The following is a 24,512-nucleotide window of genomic DNA, read 5'->3' on the forward strand; positions in this document are numbered from 1 at the left end:
GTGGTATTTTATTCGTCCAAATACATATAGATATTCTGAATTGGATGAACCTATTAGTTGAAATAGCAGAAAATCAAACTGAATGAAATGCTTTTTGAAAAGTAGTTTTGGGAGCTTTAGTAGTTGCTTTATTTGTATCTGTTTGGGGTATATTCGTTTATTGTAGTATGTTTGTTTCTATCTTTTTGTGTGTAAGAATGCCATACTTAGGATAAGGTAAATGTGCCATGTAAAACAAAGTCGATAATGTAAATAATCTAATAAACCATGAACGGGAATTCGTATTTGATTACCTATTTTATATACGAAATGTTATTTTACTTAGTATTTTCCGTTTCATCAACAATACATAAAAGAGTAAACCCACTCATCAACAGATCTCCAAAATATTAGGCGTAGAACCGTGAAATTTTGCATACTTTCCGAATACCTTAGGCCGGAGATGATACGAGATTTTGTGAAGTGCAACCCCCTTAAAGGGAGATCAGTAAGAAATTCCAGGAACACCTAGCTTGAATGATATTTTTTCGTTCACCAGATGTCCGAAACTCATATGTCTAACCTTGAAATTTTATATAAATGTTCTTTTTGCATTCTAGGCTGTAGATCAGAGGGAGATTTTGCGAAATGTGACCGTAAGATGGGATTTTTTTCGTTCACGAGGACAAACTATTGAGTGCAAAACCATGACATTATTATTCATTTTCACGTATTCAGTATCGAAGACGAAGATGAATGATGTATATACAAGTATATAGAGAAAAAGGAATGACAAGTATTGTACGCTGTAACAAACGGGGCATGTGCTAGTATTACATAAAGTGACTTGTTCGTCAGCGTCCTCAGAAACTTAAAATTTGAACAGTATATCTTTTTGTATGATACGAGAGGAGAATAAAAATAATTTTTGAAAGTGTAGATCCAAAGGGAGTAAAGGTTCTTATTTTTATTCGTATATTTATTTTCAAAATCATGCGCACCTTACTAGGCATTCAAGTCGGAGTCAGCATTTAAATGTCAAAAGTAAGTAAATACGTGTTTGTCAAAGTTCAGCTCTCAAAGAGGAAAAGAGACACATTAATTTATCAATAAGTGGGATTTGAGAGATGATTGGAGCCGCTAAAGTTAGAGATGTGAAATTCTGCATATTGACCTGTATAGTTGTTACTTAAATTAAACTAAAAATGACTTAACATTTTACAAAATTCAATTCGAAAGGGAAAATGGGAGACAAGTTAATTTCTGAAAGGATGAGACTTCAAAGGAGTTCAGAATGTAATTCAGTATATATACGCTTTAATTAAGAATAGACAAATATGTTTAATCGACTTTTGAAATTCAAGTCCCCAGGAGAATCAAGTTGATTCTTCAAAGGATGGCATAGCAAGTTATACGTATGAATTTACTATAACCATGCGAAACATACTCAAGCGTCTGAGGTGTCGTTGCCCTTAGCATAATTTGAGCTAGTGAATACGCGCATCTACAGCAAACGATTTATCCGTGAGGCTATGGAGGAATCCTTATTTGGTGAAGTTCAGAATATTTTCAGAATCGCCCCTTATAAAGTAACGGGAGTTGTTCCCATTTTTGATTGAACCATTCTTCGTTCTCGTCCTAGTTTTGAAAATTTCGGCCTACTGTATTTCCAATATCTCCCTTCCCATGTTAATCTATAGTTAGAAGTTATATTGTAATAAAGCTAGTTTCTTTTATTTACTTCGCAAAAATAATTTGGTCATGAGTAACCCAATAGAGCCTATTCACACTTAATCCAAATATAATTTGGGCTATTGTAAATTGTTTGACTTATTTATATTCCGTATTTGTCTTGATGCACTCTAATTATTTTCAGTCATCATCCAAGACATTAAAAAAATATATATTTCTTCTTAGTCACTAGTTGTTTTTTAATGGCATTGCTTAGTATTGAATTTATTCTCTAACAAGAGTTTATTCTCTTGAGAAGTTTTTATAGGTCATATTGTAGATTGCCTTTGATAAAATTTTGTGGTCAATAGTTTTGATAATGGGGCTTGATTCCAGTTCAGACATTCTACCGTCATTGATTAACTCATTTGCTACTTAAACATGACATGCTAAGTTCCATAATGATCCGTAATGAGGAGGCAAAAAGGACTAATTCAGTCATAACTAACTACAATAATAGTCTTAACTATGAAAATATATCTCGCACGCTCATCCTAAGTATGGCATACTTAATGTTACTGTACATTATTATGTGATGTTTGTTTAATGTAGTTGTGCTTTATTCTAGCAGAACCACCACCACCGCATCTGCCAAATTCAAATATTCCTCTAATGCATCAGCCAGGTAAAATAGCCGATTATGATCCTTTGGTTGACACCCGAAATTCACCTTATACTGCCCGCCAGAGTTCCACAGTTATCTACACATCTGATCGTGGACCAGGTATATTTCATCCTCCCTCAATCAGTAAATAAATAAATATTAGAAATGGGTTGGTATGAAAATTTGTCAATACTCGATACTTGATATTTATATTACGATATGTTTCTGATGAATACTATTGGAAGTTCCAATTTACCTATGGTACAAAAACTTAAGAGCATGTATAGAAGATTTCTTTGCAAACTGGTGCCGTATTCATATTCAAGTATTAAGGAAGCAAATATTCAGTATTGATCTTGAAAACGATCCGTCTTTGACGTTAATGGATGTTTTTTTTATGTATTGTAAATTCAACCTGTAACGTTCCTATTATTTGTGATCTCATAGTTAAAGTTTAGAGGTAAATCTTAGTCATCACATTATTTTGTTATCTTTTACATACGATATTTCATTTCACTCAGCTATAAAATCCAGCCAAAACCAGTAACGGTCTAGGTTCGAAACCAGAGGTCAGGCAAATGAAAATAAGCTTTGTACTCTTCAGCGTGCTTTGAAGAATTGGAAGACATCGTCGGATAATAGTCGTAGAGATGAGATGATCATTGTGCGTTTGTGTGTGATCACTCTTCAGCTGACTCAAATTAAATTAATTCCCGCTGCTAGTTAACCATACTGCTAGGAATATATTCTCCCTGTGAAAATTCGGCGTATTTTAGTTAAAAATTCTGGTTACTCAGTATCAGAGAATATTTTGCATTGCCGAACGATTTTAGCCATGCTAATATGCTGTTCTCAGAACTAGCTTCCTAAGTTTTATTCGTATCATTTCACTTGTAAACGTTCTGTGATAATTTTAATATCATGTGTTCCGTAATTTACCCTTTTCCTCTTCGTTTTCGTATTTTAAGGAGTTTTATTATTATTATTATTATTATTATTATTATTATTATTATTATTTTATTATTAATAATAATAATAATAAATAATTATTGTAAGATTATATAAAGAAGTGAGTTTATGTACTGTGTACTATTGCTGCCGTTGTCTCAAAATTGATTTTAACTCCTCCTCATATGCTGCATGATTTTTAAACTCTAAAATTTCACGACATTTCCTATAGAAGTCCGGCGACACACCGGTTGGTAACCACTGTTTTGAGAAAGCGCTATTCTGAAAAATACCCCTGCTCCTCCGAAATAAAATCCTAGGTTTGCCTTTGCAAGTACGTACAGTCTCCAAAGGCCTACCACAACAGTTCTACAAATTTGGCTGTTTTACCTGAAAAGAAGACGTCAAACATTCCTAGGAAAGGATTTAGTTAACTTACGTAAGTTATCAATTTCATTTCTAAGTGGCCAATATCAGACTTTGATCTCATTCTTCGAACAAAAATTCCAGCAACTTTTTTTGCTGCTTTACAACTTCACATCTTTCTGCTTCACAGCGTCGAATTTGCTAAAAACAAATAGTAGGCAAAGGAGCACACCCAAATTTGAAACTAAACTTCTTCCTTTAGGGTTCATTTCACGGGAAGCAACCAATTTGTCCTTACAGTGGCAATATTTTTTTTTTCTTCAGAAATAATCTCAACTCTAAATCTTAAGATGATGTGTCATTTTCCGGGTATAACTTCAGATCACTGCAGCTCTCCCCCATCATTACAGCTTGCTTTATTCCTAGCGGTAGAACTACACTTTAATCCTAAAAACCTGAGTCAACCATCTTGTAGTATTATATTTTATAGTAGTCTTCTGTAGATTTATACATTAACAGGTTGAAGTCCTGTAAATCTTTTCAACGATTTCTTGGAAGGATTACTGGAAGAAAATGAAGTCCATTTTTTTCTCGCGATTCGCAAATACAGCAACTTTTCTTCACAGTGCAAGTCAGTAATGCTACTTGGGATCAAGTCCATATTTTTTCAGAAGTCCTGACAGTAACAGTCCTTCCTTGAAATATTTTATTCGTCAGTTCAAGATATGATAACAATTAAAGAACCATAATGCAGCCAAAATAAGTAGTTCATTTTCGAAATTCTGAAGTAAACCATTAGCTGTCTTGTACTTATTTTCAATCAGCTCCTCCAGAGTTTGCAGGTACTGTATTTACACCCTCCATTCCAAAAGAAACCGAACTTTTGAAAACAAATAGTACCACTAGTGCCATCAGATGTAATATTTTACCGGTAGATGGCGTAGTCCCTCATTGACAACTGGTATAAATGTCATGACATTTGGATGCACGACAACAAAGTTATTGCGTTTCAACTGTCAGTGTGTTGTGTACATCGGTCGGAAAATGAGTTTCAAACAACGAGCTGCAATTAAGTTTTGTGTTAAACTGGGTAAAACTTTTAGTGAAACGCACCAAATGCTACAAAATGCATATGGTGATGAGTGTCTATCCCGTACGCAAGTTTACGAGTGGTTCAGGCGATTCAAATCGGGTAGAGAGACGCTGGATGATGACGAAAGATCAGGCCGTCCCAGAACCGGATTATCGGAAGAAAACATCGAAAAAGTGCGTGAATTCATCAAACATAACAAAAAATCGTCGGTGAAAGTTATTGAAATGGAATTAGGCATTCCTCAAACAACCGCATACCGCATTTTGACCGAAGTTTTGGACCTTAAGAAGGTTAACTCGCGGTTTGTACCACACAAACTCATCGAAGATCAAAAAGTTGATCGAATTGCGCATTGCAAAGACATCGTTAAAAGTGCTCGGCAGGATCGAAACTTCTTGAAATCGATTGTAACTGGAGACGAGACGTGGTGTTTTGAATATGAGCCCGAAACAAAGCGGCAAAGTGCTGAATGGAGAGCGCCGGATGAAGGAACACCCCCAAAAAAAAGTCGCTTGGTGAAGTCAAGAGTTAAGGTGATGCTGATTTGTTTTTACGATTCAAAAGGAATTATCCACAAAGAATTTGTTCAGCCCGGCCAGACAGTCACTGGAGAGTTTTACTTGGGCGTCATGAAGCGTTTGCTGGCAAGAATTCGTCGTATTCGGCCCGAATATCGCGAAATCGGCAGTTGGACTCTTTTGGACGATAATGCACCATCACATCGTGCGCAACTTGTAACTGAATTTTTGGTCAAAAATCACATTATTCGGTTGCATCATCCGCCCTATTCACCAGATCTCGCTCCGTGCGATTTCTATCTGTTCCCGAAACTGCATTTGGCGATGAAAGGAAAGTGGCACGCATCGATTGATGCCATTGAGAAGGCGACGACCGCCGTCCTAAAGACCATTCCAATCAAGGACATGGAGAAGTCGTTTGACAACTTGTTGGAGCGTGCAAATATGTGTATCGATGCAGAAGGGGAGTACATTGATTAATAAAAATGATTTGTTCCAAAATGTACATTGCTTTTTTGTTTTTTAAAAACGTTCGGTTTCTTTTGGAATGGAGGGTGTATAACTTCTTCAATCTGAAATGTTCTATACAGCCACCGAGTTGAACACAGAGGACTTATTTTCGAAATAATTGTCAAAGAACCACATGCAATTTGTTCCTGATTATGATGAAATGTAGCAGTACTGCTTAGAATTTCAGTTGATATTTACTTTATTTGAGAGTGCAAGATTAAACAAGTTCGTGCATGCATATGCACTCACATTAAATTCTGAACTGAACTGTTACAATTTGCCACTTAACATTGCCGGCTAATAAATACTCAAATATTAAGAAGAAGTAATGTAACAAGAATCTAATAAATGAGCTAGTATGTCAGAATATACAGAATATATATATTCGTACGCACAACAACAGCTTTTATGGTGAAGTTTGAGGAGTCTGTTTCAAGTTTTAATACTGTGATTTACCTGAATTACGTTTAACATCGTAGAAAAGTTAAACATTGGTATTAGAGATGACTAGGATTGCCAACTCGGGAAAATGAAATTGCCGGCATCCCCTCACAAATTGCCTATGATATAGGCCTGCCTTAACAAACCAGCAGCAATCGGTAAAATACCGACCAGCTGGTAACCATAGACATGACACAGGAAATTATTGGGTAGGATATACCCACTCTAACGACGCTCGTGCTTTTACCTGACAGTTTTATTTTAATAAGTAGGCAGTATAAGGTAGAAGTTTTGACCATCGGCATATATTGTGATAGGGACAATTAATGGCGTTACTGTCACCTTCATATTTACCATTCATTAAGTTTCTATCCCATTCATTCAAATCAGTTCGTATTTTAAATAGAATTATGTGAATCATCGTATAAAACAAATTTCTTAATCGAAGAACACTCAGTAGTGTATGTGACAAAAGCCAAAGGTATGGAAGACCAGAGTTCGATTAACAATGAGAGATCGTGTGGTTCGGATCACACATTAAGCTTTAAGACCACGTCTCATATTATTTTGGCGATGAGAAGGAATGTTAAATTTATTAAGCAAATAAACCAATCCCTACAGACTTGATAACACGCTCAAGCAGCGAAGTTCTATACGGAGCAAGAGAAGAGAAACTCAGTAAGTTTCATTGTCACTGTCCTTTTTACATGTATATCATTAACAGTGAAGCTCATTAATTCTTTCTTCCTTCTCCTGCTCTGTAGTAATATCTTTTTCATCACCAAGTGAGGCGTTACGAAATGAGTATAGAATACAAAATAGAAATTTTTGGCTAAATGGAGAATACAACCTAAAGTCATGTGGTTTTTGCTCAACAACATTGTGTTCGTGGATTTTCTCGCGATCCTTTCTCCTCCCACATTTTCACTTCACCATTTATTTCACAATAGTTCACTTCCATCCATCGCCTTTAGCCTAAAGAGCATAATTGTGGGACGTAAAACAAATTCCATTACATCTAATCTCGAGAGAATACGGTCACTTTATCCCCTTAATTTCTGTGTAACCGACTTCAAAAAAATGAGTAGTTCCTCAGTTCAACCTGTTTATACAGGATGGGGCAGAAAGGACGTACTTTTTTTTCTAAGAAATCATAAAATCGTTATTATTTTTTCTAAGTTAAATCTATTGATAAATTCGAGCTTGTATTAAAATAAAATTTTACAAATTCAAGCGTGGAAAACATCATCTGACATGGGGTGCCCATTATCACTGATGCATTTCGGAAGATGTTCTTCGAAGTTGACACCCACTATTTCCAACTGGGAATACGTTTTATTGTAATTCGGATAAGTTTGTGATCATCTTCATACATTGCTCCAAGTTAACGGTAACATCGTTTTATCATCGTCGACAAAGTAAGGATCGATGATAGCAGTTTTGCCTATAGCACACCAAATCGTCACTTCAGAGCTGTACAACGGTCTTTCTTGTAGTTCTTTGGGACTTTCAGAAGGTCAATAACGGCAGTTCTGTTGATTCATAATGCCATTGAGATGAAAATGAGCTTAATCATTCATGAACAAATGAAAGTTATCATTTCGCTCAAAAATTGTTTCCATCTCATGTATGAATTCAGTCGCTGTGTGTAATCTCTGGTTTCAATTGTTGCTCAGCGGCTAAATTGTATGGGTGGAGATGGAGGTCTAAATGCAAAATACGCCTGACCGAATGAATGCTAAGGCCAGATTTAGACACATCCCTGCGATCGAATCGACGCGGATTACAGCACGGCTTGTCTAACTCTCCACATTTACTGGAGTACGTGGCGTTCGTGTAGTCCTTGGCGGACTTTTGTTCATTAATGCACCTCATGTACGAAGTGCTTTAACCCAATGTAACATTGTGTTACGAGTAGGAACAGCTTCATTTCTGAGGGTACTGAACTGCCGTGATAGACTAATTATTCTTAACGAAAATGTCATAGGCAAAAACACAGTTGTCTATTGTCCACAGCTGGCTTACCCTGAAAATAAAAGAAAATAAAATTACAGAAACCAAAATAAAATAATAGACAATAAAATGACAATACTTCACGAACGTAATGATATCTTCAGCACATCTGTCTTCCACTTAGTGGAGAGTTTTAGCCATTTTAAACACGTATCCGTTGCTTCTTGATAGTGGGAAATAAAAGAATTGTACATTTAAATACTATCTAGAGGGCCAACTGTACTTTGAACAGATGGATTTTTATGTCAATTACAGCCAAATATGAAGTACATATTGTGTACGCATTCTTAACTACTATCTACAGTAGTATAGTGGTACAGATTGCAGACATCAGATCGGAGCTCTATCCAGTTACAAACTAAAATGTGTTAAAAGTAATTCATTCCAGATTCGTTTGTAGATGTTAGCTTGCCTTTGTTGTGTTTTCGAGATGTGTTTTATGAAATTTAGGGTGTTGTTGAACGCACAGGATCTCCAGAGACTTTACGAGCGGAGATTTCTGATGGAACTCCTGTGAATACAGGTAACAAAAATGGAATAATCTTTATGCTGGAGTCATACCTTAAAGACCCCTGCAGTGGTTTGTATGCATGTTATATTGTAATAAATTGACTCTCAGGAAGGTATTCAGTGTATTTGATGGGAGAACAACTGGTCCAGCGACACATGGAGCACGTATTACAAAACTGCTATTATTTGATCCTCAGACAAAGCCCATACTATGTTTCGACCTATTTCAGGCTCTGTAATTGATGTTCCTGGGCCATTAACGAAAGATCTAAGTTCTGATCAGCTGTATTTACTAAGGAAATGCGTATTAATTCAGTAAGGTGCGCAAAATTCAGATCTAGTATTCTGCAATACTTGAAAACTGCATAGCAAGGTGCCTTAAGCCATGCACGATGGCTAACTACAGCTAACTGACTGCTTTGATTGTACATATCAGACGAATCTCCATCAGAGGAAGTGAAACGTTTGGTATGATTTGTACTAAACTTCTATGCTCCTACATGGTTCTATATCCGCTCCCATCCATACTGTTAAGATGGTGCAAAGAATTATTAGTTCATGATATCACTCAGTGCTGTAGTCCTAAATTTTTCAGAGGGTATACGCTGTTTTGTGATCTTCTATGATTGTCATAAAAGACATAGAAGGCATTTTTTTTTTTTTTTAAATGAAAATGTATGTATTAATTCAATTAAAATATAAAAGATACGTTACTGTTTTATAGTCTAAAAGCATTTCATGCCACTTTCTTGACACTTCTTACTTACATCACCACTTCCAAAGACTATCACCAACAATTCACGGCACCATTCGATCCATTCTATGCGCTTCACTCCTCAGTTCCATGGCTCCTGGTTCATGCGCCTTAAAACCACAAATCCATTTATCATAAACAGGCCATAGCAAGGTTGACATCCGAAAAGAGAGTCCACATTCGAGACTTATCTTTCTACTGTGATCGATTGCAGGTCTTAAATGCCGGGTAATTGGCCGTGCACAGTTCCTAACCTGGAGGACCAGGCTGACTGCAGTTGCGAAGAAGTGGGCAATGGAGGTGCCACATCCCGACGCGAAGTTATCATTGGAGTCATGACCCAATTAAATAAATAAATATAAATGAAACAAAAATAGAAAACACTATACGCTTTGAAGCAGAAGGTACACTCTAATGCTACGATTAACAGAGGGTATAAGCCGTGTACCCTCGACTACAGCTCTGGTATCACTGTATCAAAAACTTCCTCCTGAGAACCAGATCATAATTCTTCCCGTCCTCTTAAATAACTCCTATTCTTGTCATCCTGAAAACCTGTTGCTGATGAAAAGGAAAGCATAAGCACATTTTCGTGTCGGCACATTCTTCAAGCAAGAAAGAAGATTCCCAGCAGTGCGCAAGTCCGCTGCTTTGATAGAAAGCAGCTAAAAATCAACCTTAATGCTACTACCTCCATGGTAATAGACTGGGAGAGTACTCCTATCACTCCTCCACCCTTACTTGATGATGATGATGATGATATTGTAGTTCGTAATCAATAAATTATTCTACCAAAGTATCCGTGTCATTCTGTCGATGTTGAACGCAATGTAAAAGATGTATCCGCTGTTTGTACTAGGGCCTTTGGCAGTGATGAAAATTTTCCGATTTACAAAAACATACTCCACTTATTCCTACATCATTGTTTACTCAAGATGTGAGGTGGAAAATTTTCTTCTATATTTTTCCGGAAAATTTTCCGTTCTTAAATATCAGTGATTAAGTAACAATTCGTCACTATTCATAAAATTGATTGAATTCATATATAGAAACGTTAAAAAGTTGAAAGATCGTTTAAAGAATCTGAACATTTTCATGGCTCAAACAATTTTCAGTACGATGTAAGAACTAGTGGAACAATTTTTCATGAATCGAAAAATTGTCTGTCCTGTACAATGAAAATTTTCCGATTCATAAAAACATACTCCACTTATTCCTACATCGTTGTTTAGTTGAGATGTGAGGTGGAAAATTTTCTTCTATATTTTTCCGGAAAATTTTCCGTTCTTAACAAATATCAGTGATTAAGTAACAATTCGTCAATATTCATAAAATTGATTGAGTTCATATATAGAGATGTTAAAAAGTGAAAGATCGTTTAAAGAATCTGAAAAATTTCATGGCTTAGACAATTTTCAGTACTATGTAGGAACAAGTGGAACAATTTTTCATGAATCGAATGAATAAGTGGAGTATGTTTTTATGAATCAGAAAATATCCATGACTTTTAATAAATTGAAATTTTAGATAATAGAATGGGATATTTGTACTCTACGAACTCGAGGTATGTTCTCTGCACTTTGCACACACACACACACAGAGAGAGAGAGAGAGAGAGAGAGAGAAATAGTTGAGTTGAGTTGATTTCGAGTTTAATGTCCCTTTCAACAGCGAGATTATATAAAACGGTACCAACTGATTAACGTGGAATCCGAACTATATGAGCTGCCGCTGGGAATCGAAGCCAGGTTTCCCATGCCAAAGGCGCGTATGCTAACCGCTTAGCAACGAAGGAGCTCGCAGAGCAAGAGAAAGAGAGAGAAACACTGTAAAATTTTATTTCCCAACTTGAAATTGAAAATTTTCCGGTTCCCGAAAGCTAATTGGAAAATTATAATTTGTTGCTAACTAACTTTCCTCAACTGAAATTCAATTTTGTAGCTCTATGTGCAGTTAAATATAGTGGAAAATTTTCCACCTAACATCACTTTACATAATATCCAAAATTGTCAGGCCTATGAAAAGTGTTTTCCACTTGTTTCTACATCGTGATGAAAATTTTCCGATCTATGGAAATTCCTCTCACTTGTTTCTACAGAGCAATAAAACTTTCCGATTCACAAAAAAGTTGTTTTACTTCTTGCTTCAAAATGATGAAAACTTTCCGATAATAAAAAGTTCATCAATTTTTCCATATAAAACAGAAAATATTTGAATTCATGAAAAACTTGTTCCTACATAGTACTGAAAATTGTCTGAGCCATGAAAATTTTCAGATTCTTTAAACGATCTTTCACTTTTCAACATTTCTATACATGAATTCAATCAATTTCATAATTGCTGAGGAATTGTTACTTGATTACTGATATTTTTTAGAACGGAAAATTTTCCGGAAAAATATAGCGGAAAATTTTCCGAAATGGAAAATTTTCCACCTCACATCACTAGTCTTTGGTCATTCTTCTCGACATAGTACAATATACAAACCAAACATTCTCGAACAGAAATACTTTCTGTACAGACAAAGTCTAATTTTGTATGAGAGTTTGTGCTGCCAATTGCTTTAGCATGTAAGAATTTGAGAATATTTACTCTTCACTCTACACTGTGGTTGTAATTGAAAACACAGCAAAAGCAAGACAACGTTGGGATCTACAAACTAATCTAAAATGAATTACTTTAACACATTTTAGTTTGTAACTGGATAGAGCTCCGATCTGACGTTATTTGCAATCTGTACGACTATACTACTGCAGGTAGCAGTTCAGAATGCGTATACAATATGTATATGTACTCCATATCTGGCTGTAATTGACATAAAATCCATCTGTTCAAAGTAAAGTCCCCCCCCCCCCCCCCAAGACAGTACTTAAATACACAGTTCTTTTATTTGCCACTATCAGGACGCCACGGAGCACCAATTTCACCACGTTTGGTTACCTCACCAAAATATTTCACGAATTCAACCCACTTATATATATAAAATATAATTTATTTATTTATTTTTATTTTCCGTAAAAGATAATAAATTTACCTTCCCGGGTGTCCCTTAAAAAATTCCTCACAATGTAATGGAAGTCTTCAGAGCTAGACCATGAAACATCTGAACGGGTGTAATGTGAAAACCGTAATTAATATACAAGTGTATGTATGTTCACGCTTAACATCGACATACGAGTTTGTGGACCGATTTTGTTTTGTTTTGTGATCTCATATAAATTTCATGAGGATCTGACAATAGTCTTCGGAATTAGTCCATAAAGCTCCCAAGCGGCTTACAGTGTTTATACCATAATTGTGTGTATGATCACGCATAACTTCAATGTAAGTGCATCAAATTTGTTGATTTGATTTGTGTTTGAAAGAGTATGCTTTCGCTGTGATTTGTGTAAATTTCAATTTCATTAGAATCTGATGATAGTCTTCGGAGGTAGACTATAAAACTTCTCAACGGCTGACAGTTTTAGTATCGTAATTAACCACTTTCATTATGTGCGTGTTCACGCATAACTTCAACATAGATGTACCGATTTTGATTATTCTTTTTTAATTTCAAAGAGTGTACTTTCTCCCAAGTGTCATAAATTTTTATCAGGATCTGGTATAGACCATGAAACTCCTCAGCAGCTGATAGTTTTAATAATGTGTGTATGTTTACCTGTTTTTCCTTAACGCGGAGATTGATTTAAGAAAGTATATTTGTTCACTTACGTTTTGTATGCCGACCCATGTTATAGAAAGTTATGTATTCTACCTTTTGTTTAGGTATCTAACTAAACCACTGCGGTAACGAAACAGTAGGAAAATTAAACAACTTAAAAGAAAAATAGTCGACTTCAAAACCCACTAAAGAGAAGAAAATAATAATACAGTTCTTAAAAGCAAAAAAATAATTCGTTACTATTATATATTTAAAAAATTGAAGACTAAATTAATGCCTAACATAAAATCAGTTTTAATCGATCGTAAAACGAAATTTCATTTCAAGAGAATACAACCAATTTATTTCCCTATTATTTTTCTTTTACTTTTTGTCTTTAATGGATAATGGAAATTAAGCGTCTTCTTGGGAAATAATTGAATGGATCGGTATTTAATGTCAAAAACACATTTTCTTTGATTTATGACTACAACAGCACAATTATTCACGGTTATGATGAAATTAACGTTCCACGATCATGTCATTCAGCTAAAGGAGAGTGATAGGTACTGAAAGTGAATGATTGGGAAATATTGGTGTAATAGAAAGCGGGAAGAAACGAGAAAATCCCGAAGAAAACCACCGGCACGGTGTTGGTCTCGAATTGAACCAGGGACCTTTGCCAGGACCAAGTGTAACAGCTCTACCACTGAGTCACCATGCCGCCTCATAATTGAATTTAAAAGATACAACAATTAACTCCGTATACGCTTAGAGTATAAAATTATTCACATAGAACAAGAAAGTAAAATTTGTTACAACTCTGAGTTTTGTTCTGAAACTTGGCACTGTGTATTCGAGTGGAATGGATGAACACTCAACATCATGATATATGTCACCGAAACAGTATGCAAATATCGAGTACTTGTCTTAAGTTTCGATATGATATTTGCAAACATTTAGTAGTACGAAGAATCCATCTCTAATAGATATATAAGGCGCGCTATACGCTACGAGATCAATCCTAGGAAATACCTTAGGATTTATCTTCGGAAAAATGTTATGACATATCTTGTAGGAAATCCTACCCTTTTTGTGCCATACACGTGAAGAGTTTTCCTGTCTGACCGAATGACGTTTATCAACATTGTAAAATAGTTCTATTTAATAAAGTAAAAAGTTGAAGAATTCCTATGCTAACCATACTGCACATCCCACTGTATTAATACCAGGCGCTATATTTAATAATAATAATTGGATGCCTCTAAAAAAATGTCAGAAGGGTGCAGGTATACTTTTGGCGCACCACATTTTAAAAGATTTACAAATAAAATTTAATACTTTGCATGAAAAGAAATATTTATAAGGATCAAATTTCTGTAAACAACAATTAAATACAAAGTAATACAGCTGTATTTTATGTTTACAATTGTAGGGTTACTAGTGTAAAATCATTATAAATGTTTCAACGACGGATAAAATAGATGAGAGACAATGTTTAGCAGAAAGGGTCCAGCTAATTTTTCTAAGAAATGTTACAATTTCGGTAGTTTCTATTTACATTAATTTAGTTTAGGCTGGTTCAGGTTAGTTACGGTTATGTTACGTTAGATTGTATTAGTATATGGCTCCAGCTAATTTTCAAAAAGTAATAGAATTTCGCTTACTTATATTAATATTAGGTTAGTTTAAGTTAGTTAATTTCATTAGGTTAGATTTGGTTAGGTTGTGTTAGGTCTAAGTACTTGCATCTTCCATTTCTGCTTTAAATTTTGTATGTTTTGCCTACTTCTGGATACCTTCTGCGAAACATTTACCTAAGTGAGTGCATATGAAAGATGACCGGTGATACTATTTTCCACCACCGGTTTATTTCTGTATAGAAGCTATAGTTTATGATTACAAGTGGAGCGGTACTACCACGATACCATAACAATTGCTATTCAAACTCGTATTATTGCCGAAATCCACTCGTTTTCACTATATTCACTGACGCACCTGCTTCCTTCACTCGAACCCCCTGACTGACGCTGGGGCCCCGGCTTGGCCCTGCTTTGACTCGGTTAGATATCATTCGTACTGTCCAGAGGCCACCTAGCACAACTTGGTTTGCGTTTTTTGCACTATGGTTTTTCTACTATATATCCGGACCCCGTATTTGTACGCAAATTGTAAAAGAATTGTAGTTTATCAACAGTTGCTTTTGATGGTCCCCTTGAGCGATTTTACCTATGCTATGTGAATAATTTTAATGTCGGTCAACGCAAATCATTTAGGAAACAGTAATAAACTATAATTTTTCAACAATTATTTCGAGTGGTACACCTAAAGTAAACCTGCACGATCAGAAGATACCTCATCAGTTGTTTTCACTTGTTTTTTGTTTTCACTTGCTCTCACCTGATGTCGCTTAAATCGAAATCTTACGTATTTTCTTTCCGAAATAGAGCGTGCTCTAAACAAGAGAAATCTCATAGGATCCATCAGAACACCGGAAATGACATGCGATCTGCTGCCGTACACGTTGAGATTTTGACTCTAGGACAAATCGTAAGAGATTTCCTAGGATCTATCGTATAGTGTATAGTCCGCCTTATTGTTTTTACTTGTACAGTGATCCTGACGCTGTGTTGTATTCGCTTATTTACGTTTAAGGTGATCATAGTTAATGGCAATAAATGTTAAATATAATAAAGTATCCTGGATTGCACTAAAGCAGAAACGAATAATTTGTTATTGTTGTCTGCTTTCTTTTCATGTTATGAATGTGTTCTTGTATTCTAGTCCAAATCCTAATAATTCAATAATATATTTATTATAATCGTATTTTAACTTCATATATAAAAATATGTTAAATTGTATAAAGTATTTGGGGAGTACTAAAGTAAAAAGAGTACATCATTGTGGTTTGTTTCCTTTTCATATTATCAGGGTGTCTATCGGTCACGAATGTCACGAAAAAGTCACGAAATTTAGCTTTTGGGTCACGATTTTTTTTTTTTTTTTTAACTGTACAAATGTAAGTAGAGATTGGAAAATTTTGTTGTATAGAACGTCAAAATTCACCACCAAAAATGTCTATGGTCGGGTTTAGACGCTACCAAATAAGCAAAGTACGTGACTATCGCATGGATAAAAAGTCGACCTAATTCGCTTTTGAAAATGTTAGGAAATTTTATGATTTGGAAAAGAAAAGGTCACGAAGAAGTCACGAAATTTCATTTTGGAATCTTAGTAGGCACCCTGATTATGAATGTGTCTTTGTGTTACAACCGAAGTTCTACTTACTTTCAGTCTTGGTATTCTCATGCATATTGTAGTTTTTATTTTTATTTATTTATTTATATTTTGGGGAGTATTTTTTTCTTTTTCCTCGAAAGTATAGATTTTGCTTCTATGCTATATGTTATGTCTTGCAGTTAGTATTTGATTGTGTCAGCGCCACTGTTTAATTCAACATATCTGCTATTTGAGAACATAGGTACTACATTTACCTATTTCAGATTCATTTATGTAGCATTCTTATACAATAATTTTCGTGCTTTTGTATCAAAAAAATATATAACTAACTAAGGGCCTACCTACCTTCCAGTGCTTCAGATTGGACACATCCTTTTCATGTGAAATCGTATATGTTTCACTTATAATGGAAGGGCTGATCACCAAATGATTTGCCTGCATGATAGTTCCAAGTTCTTTCATTAATCATGAAAGGACGAGGAAACCCATGTGGCTCTTTCTCCGGAAGTCAAACTGACCGAACAAGCCAATGTTCAGAATCATGTGCAGGCAGAGTGTGTTACGAAAACGCGGAATTACACGCTAGGTTGCTCTTGAAATTGGCAGTTGCTATGTATAATGCAATATCTCGCTTATCAGAAGCAAAATTACAGAAATTGGAAAAATGTAGATAAGCATTAAGAGTGGGGCTTCATCGCATTAAGCGACGTAAGAAGAACGAAAGAGAAACTAAACGTATTGAAAAGTGGACATTTATTCCATTATAGAGGATTAGTATATGGCAGAACCAAAGTTATTGAATTTCTCATCAACGATAAACCAAATGTCTTGTAGGTAGACAGTACTTCTAGTTGAGTAGCAAGCTTATCAGTTTGTCTAAATGGTTAATATACGTGCCTTTGATGGTAAAAACCCTGACTCAGTTCTCGATGGGGAGCTCATGCGGTTCGGAGTTCACGTTAAGCTGTGAGCAAATGCCTTACATAGTCTCGCTTCTGAAAGGGATTTTGAACTTCAAATAAACCAAACAACCAACCCCAGAATCAGACAAAAGAACCAAATTAATAATCAATTGGACTTCATTTTGTCAAACAGATGATATATAATTGATGGCTCCAATGTTTTGAACAGGTTCAACACATCCAAGTGACCAACGAAAGGTAAGATGTAAACTGCACCTGTAGATCCATCTGGAGAGGAGAAACCGTGTACGAAAGCAGAAGAAATGTGTAGAATATAAGATTCTTCGAGATTAGTGCGGCGTATTTTAACTAGAATTGAAGAATGTTTTCGTCGACCTCGAGAAGAATATGGATTTTGATGGTTACAACAATGAAAATAGAAAATATTACGACGAAAACGCGTGGATATAAAATCACAAGTGAAACACACCTACTGCTGAAAAAAGGAGAAGTGTGGATTAACTATGTAACATTTAAAATATGTAAAACTTCAGAAGACAATATGGAAATGCATAACAGAAGACAAAATTAAATTCAATAGTGATCTCGAAATGGAAGCAATAGAAGACAACACGAATCTTCAGAAGACAAGACAAAACCTCAGCAGTGAGCGAAAGCAGATCGTAGTGCTGAGGAAAAAAAATCCACTAAAACCACAAAGTACTACGGAATATTCAACAATTCTATGGCAATATGATAAATAGAAGAAATAATAAATTTCGTATCACACCCAGTTCTTCGATAAGTGCGAGTTCAGTGATAAAAACAGAGTGAAATAAACACGCTTCTGGACCGAGAATCTAACCCGGGTTTCTGGCTTACCGTACCGATGCGTTAACTCCTGCGCTTGTTGAACAGCCATACATTTCATGACACTTGAGGTTGGTACATAATCACTCACAGGACTGAAACTGTATCACAACTTTCTTTGTGCTTGGACAACCTAGTGTTCACATTACATTGCACATCTAGCGGTTGAACTGTATATGATAAATGGCAGGAGTAACCGATTTTGTGCGAATTCAGTGATATACAGAGAGTGATAAGTGCGCTACTTAACCGTTTGTCAAACCCCGGGTTTCTGACTTCCGTAGCAGTGCGTTAACTTCTAAGCTACACTCCGCTTTTTGAATTAAATAGTATGTTTCTATCTTCTTGAGATCGGCGCTCAGGCATTCAGACCACATGGATTGTACCGCCGATTTCAAGAGTTGTGAAATATATGGCTGTTTTCATTCTTTTTGTATAATTGAATTAGCACCTCTAAAAGAATTACGTGATATAAAATTGATATTTTATCCATTTATCAGATATAATTCAACCTTCATAGATGTTCTGTAATGTAGATACTGGGTCATCCAAGCCCAGCAGGAGTTGTGGTCCATGTAGTCTGAATAGCTAAACACAGACTTCAAGAGTGAATAGAATATATGGCTATTCAGAAACCGTACTTTTAGAGTATTACATTAGAAATTCTAAAGAAAACTGGTATAGAAGCGGGGAAGATCCTAGCGCAGCTTCTGAAGAGACTTTTCACAGGAAGGTAGTGGAGTTGATTTTGAGTTTAGCGTCCCTTTCAGCAGCGAGGCAATATGAGACTGGGTCTACTGATTAACGTGGAATCCGAACCAATCGAACTCCTGCCGGGAATCGAATCCGGTTCTCCCACGCCAAAGGCGCATACGCTAACTTCTTAGCCACGAAGGAGCTCACAAAAAGGTAGAGTTCTCGTGAAATGGAGAAGTGTCATAAGTACATAAAAATGACGGTCAGAGGGTACTAAGAGATAAGATATCTAGGAAACAACCTTAGATAAAATGATGTGAGAAATCAAGGAGCACTGTGAACTCACTTGGAAAAGAATTACCAAAGACTGTGGAGAAAAACTGGAGAGATTCATCTAGCAGTGGTTTGATTGGTTGTTGATACAGGTTTGATAGTGGTTGTTGAAAGCACAAGTATTTTATAGTAACTAGTTTTATTTTTCTACATTGAGATATTTGTCCTATCGATAGATGAGCGCCGCAGTGCCTATTGTACTGTCCTGTGTATCCAAGTGTGTGGATGCAACTACCTGCAGAACTTCCGTTCGACTTCGATGATCATCCGTGAAACGTTTACAGCTAAGGTGAGATTTCAGAAGATTTAACAGGTGAAAATCGCTTGGTGCTAACATAGGGCTGTATTGCATATGTTGAAGAAGCTGTCATCCGAATTCTGCGAAATACACATGGGTTGCTTGGACCATATAAAGCTTTAGCATTGTCGTGGTGGAACAACACGCGTCGATTCAGTAGTGTCGAACATTTCCGACAAATGACAGTCGGAAATTTAAAAAAAAAATCACTGTACGATGCAGTAATCAAATGTTTTCTCGCCTCTGAAAATAAGCAAGCAATATGCCCTGTAGATCGCAAAGCACAGTAAATATAACATCTAACATCGGATTTTTCGCCAACAGTGAAGACGGATGTTGTTCTGCATTGATGTATTCTTCGTTTCAAGCTAGTAATGATGTACCCATGTTTAATTGCCTGTAACGATCCTGTTAGATGTGTATTGTTCTGTAGTGTACTGACTGACATACTGCAAGGATAGTCCTGCTTTGTTCTTCAATTAAATGTCTGAGTGTCCACCGTGCGCATACTTAAGAAACTTTACTTCTTGCATATCATGCTATAGGCTAATCCATCTGAACATCATACTGAGATTCAATGCGTCAATCGATGCATGCCTGTTCTCCATATTCGTGTTCTGTACCCACCTCAATGTTACTTCTGTCGCAGTCTTCACTGGGAGCCCAGGTCGTTATTCGTCATTACCCGTTATATATCCTACAGTGCACTTCGTGACCAATTGTAAACTGCTTGCTGTGATAATCACTTCTCCCCATACACTGGTAGCATTTTTATTTATTTATTTTTTTCCTGAGATTCCTTCGCAGGAAGACCTTTCACCAGCAGAAGACAGCAGCAGTTTGCTGTTTTTCTAATGTACATTCTTTCAGCACACTAGCCATTTCGCACAATCCGCCACACCCTCAATGCACGGAGATGTTGTTTAAGCTTCAGTGCGAAGAATGGTGCTGTCATTTGTTGAGAATTAAAAACAGAAAAATAAAAATACTCCTATTTCGTGTTTTCCACAGCAGTCTCAAATGTATGTTGAAACATGAAAGATGTAAATTGAAACTAACATGTAACTTAAACCACTGAACTTTTGTAATTGATTTTGTATATATAGAATACATACATACTGAATGAACTAGAAAAGAAACACTTAGCTTTTTAAGTTTCGAGTCGCTTGAAAACGGAGTATAGGAAGAAAGAAAGTAAAGAATACTAGGTAGAGATGCTCGCTTGTGATAACTAACGGAAGAAAGTATTTCGAGATTAATGCTCGGACAGTGTTCCAATTGAAAGAGAAAACTGGCCTGTATTAACACTAATAAGGAAACTTCAGAAATAGCAGCTGCAAGGAGGTATATATATATAAAATTGAACAGTAATAGCTACTGAAATATGATGAAAAGTACCGGAGATTTGAACATTACCGATATATATGAGGAGAATCCGGAGTAGAGAACATTGAACTAATAAAAATAAAATTAACGCACTTACCGTCATTATCATCCTTTTCACTTAAGAGGGAAAGGGAAAAAGATGAAAAAAAAAAAAAGAGGAAAACTGAGAGGGGGAGTTTGGGGTGATTAAAATGTTCTGAAAATTAGCAGACAAAATAGAAATGTATATACTTTTCGATCCCCTCGTAGAGAAAGAAGGTGAATTTGAATGGTGTATTTTGAAGGTGCTGATGGAAAAAGTTTTACCGAATGTAGAGTTGTGATTATCAATGTTCGAGGTATGAGTAAATGTGAAAATTGTAAAAGCAGCGATGATAATTCAGAATACCAGAGACTGGAAATTTTTGTTATGGTAAAGTTAAAAGGTCGGTAAATATCTGTAATGATTCTCCAGCGCTCATCTAGAATTTGCTGAAATAACTGGAAAGTAGTCTTTTCCCATTAAAACAATGCACAACATGATGGGTTGAAAATGTTCTGGAAAGATTAAGACGAAATCAAACTGTCCTCTGCAAACTTTTGCAGAACATACAACCCATGAAATGCAATTTGGCATTTTACCAGACAATTTTGTTAGAATGTGAACTATTTTTAAGGAAGTTACAAGATTATACCTCTTTTGCCACATATGGTTTCACGTTTGCAAGATTCACGAGACACATTGTAACACATTGTGTAAAGCCAGTTCTCGTGTCTTTAACAACCTCTGCAAATCGTTTTTGTCATTTGATCTCAACTATGTAAAATATCTATTGGAAGTAAACTAAATAGTTTCAAGTGTTCGTTCTCAGAGAGCTAATGTTGTGTTTTCAGAAGAACTGCAACATTCTTCGTTAGGATGGTTCGGAAATTCATTGAAAGAAGCCTTTTGAAATATAAAAATGTATCTGTTTTAGATCCATGGTTTACAATACAGAAGGGAGGACTTGGAAAGATGATCCAGATTGCTTTCCACCTAGTTTTTTGTGAAGTGTGATAAATCATGGCACCCTCTTGTAGCAAATTTCCTCATACACAGTTCAATTCTTCTGTCACTTGATTACGTAGATCTCTGCAATACCATTCACTTTTAATTGATAATCCTTGAGTATTGTAAAATGCATTTTTCCAAATAATGTTGGGTATAGTGGCGGATTTTGGTCGTCCACTTGGCAAAAATTTCAAGTAATGTAGCTGAGATCTTAGAGTAATTTTTTCGTATCTTCTGTTGCCTTCATACCCTTCTTCACCAAATACTTTGTGTTTTTTGTTTTAAAAAATAATGATTCATGTCAACTGTATCACAACAATTTGGTTTGGATTAATTTTCTATCCGTGGGTTATTCCAAAAATTTCTGCAGGTAATTGAAATCTCCGTTGCAAACTAGAAATGTAAGTACTGTACTTTCAAAATGACTGTATATAAACTGATCACACACTTTGTAAAATCAAAGATGCTATATTACACACTCACATATTTAAGAACTTAAACCACGATTTTGGGAAGTCAGTCAGACATTATTTGTACTACTTGTCGGAAAATCATTGAGATCAAATGGTGGCAATGAGAGAGAATTGCAAAGGAGGTCTTTTTTGGCACGAAGTACAAACTACATGTTTTTAAGTTCTTCAGAAAGTTGAAGTAGCTGAAAACAAGAAAATCAGCTTCGACTAGAGTATGTTATATATAAATAAACCCTAAAGTGTCCATAAGTGCTATTATTTACTGTAAACAACTGTGGCTTTATGTTTTAGGGACTTAACAGGGCAGGTAAGACCAAGGATTGTAATGAAGTCAATGTCACCGATCTATCATTACATAGAAAATATTTTACCTCAATCTGTTAAACGACCAGAAGCTTTTTTCTGTGATGATATTTGAGGGAAAAACTAAAATTTGTTTTGTATGCATGTAAATATGATTTCCTTAACATGAACATTCGTTATCTCTTACTTGTAGTGACAAGCCCTCCGTCAAGAAGAATCGGATCTATTGCTGATCTTGACCCTGTTAATGAATATTATGGATCCTTATCTACTGACTACCGCGCAAACTCGGACGGTGTTCGAAGTGGGTACACGAATCATGCTGCTCCAAGCCATGCACCCTCGTCTCAGTCATCACATATGAAGCAGTCTGTTGGAGTAAGTATAAAACATCTATTCCGTATTTATTCGTAGTGATAAAGCATTTATCTCCCGAACGCAGCTTTCCTGGTAGGATCAACACGTGTGAATTTGTGGTAGATAACATGTTCTCATGGTTTCTCCCAGGTTTCTTGTTTCCTTTCACTGTTTTAGTTTTATATGTTTTTCATAATTATTCACTTATATTTGTCACCTGTCTCCATTAAACTAATAAGCCTTTGGAGTCCTCTTTTACCTTTTTTCCAAGACACAGTGTTTATGTATGGCAAAGTACCAAAGAAACACGTGCTCCGAACTATCTCCTCCTTACTGTGAAATATGGCGGCGGCTGTGTTATTCTGTGGATCTCAATTTCTTAATATTCCATGAGTACTTTAATTACCTTCACAGGGTGCATTACTGCCAGTAATTATGTGAAGATTAAAGCTGACCATGTACATCGTGAGATTCAGATGACGCGATTTTCCAAGATGACAATGCGCCAGTTCACTCGACTGGAAGTTCTAGAAGTGTGGTTTCTGAACATTGGCGTGAATTACACCTCTCTTGGCTCTTTCAATCCACAGATCTCAACATTGAATACATGTGGTCAGTTCTAGACCTCAGACTGCGGAGCAGATGTCCGCATCCTTGGTTTCGAAACTAAGAGCTGTGCTGCATGAGGAATTGTACAATATTTGTCTGATACTATTCAAGACTTATATGCTTCCGTTTTGTGAGAAATCAGAGCTGTTCTGCAGGCTAACAGTGATCCCATGCCGTGTTTGCATGATCTTCAAGTGGTCCCATTATTTTGATAATCATCTGTGTATATATTAATAACGTTAGAACGAGTAGATAAATTTAAGTAAGGTTTTCAGTGACGTATAGAAATAACATTATCTGAATAGCAAAGAAAATAGTACTTGCGTGTCTTGATTTCGAATTACATACAGAGGAATGTGTTTGAATGAGTACAGTTTTTCATACGATCATTGTTGTCTGTTTATTTACTCATATATATAAACACCGACAACGTTTGGGAGGTGATTCCTGACACCAAGATAAGACAAAAAGTATAGGTATAAAAGTATAGTATGGGTGCACAAATGCTTCTTTCCGGAGTTGTAGCCTGCCGAACACATGAAAAAATGAACTTTAAAGATCCATAGCTCCAATACTATGAGACCTACCATAGTCGGGTCAAGACTTCACTTAGGAACTAGTATTTGTCCTATCCAAATATTCATATTTCAGAATACTGCGGTACTTCCGCAACAATTTGATAGAGCTAGTTGGTGAGTACTTCAAATTATATGCCCGTAGCCAAACTCCCTCTATAAAAATTGTTGTGTGTGAGTACCGCAGGATTCTGAAACACATATTTTTGGATACGGCACATATTAGTTCTTAAAGTGAAGTCTTGACCCGAGTACGGTAGGTCCCATAGTATTGGAGCTATGGACCTTTAAAGTTCATATTTTTATATATTCGGCAACCTATAACTCCGAAAG

At 35.9% G+C, this 24,512-nt stretch overlaps 1 protein-coding gene across 3 annotated transcripts in view; it reads left to right on the forward strand.

Moving 5' to 3' along the window:
- Positions 1-24,512, forward strand: part of Lasp (LIM and SH3 domain protein Lasp) — a 164,564-nt gene that overhangs the window by 128,205 nt on the left and 11,847 nt on the right. The window contains exons 6-7 of one of the 3 annotated variants that reach the window (XM_081736244.1): positions 2,282-2,434; positions 22,832-23,016. In XM_081736244.1, the coding sequence (XP_081592370.1) occupies positions 2,282-2,434; positions 22,832-23,016 (338 nt within the window). Of the gene's footprint in view, positions 1-2,278; positions 2,435-22,831; positions 23,017-24,512 lie in introns of all 3 variants that reach the window. The other 2 variants (XM_081736243.1, XM_081736245.1) reach the window with 2 other exon arrangements.

This window comes from Thermobia domestica, chromosome 13 (assembly GCF_964235325.1).
Source record: "Thermobia domestica chromosome 13, izTheDome1.hap1.1, whole genome shotgun sequence".
Taxonomy (NCBI): Eukaryota; Metazoa; Arthropoda; class Insecta; order Zygentoma; family Lepismatidae; genus Thermobia; species Thermobia domestica.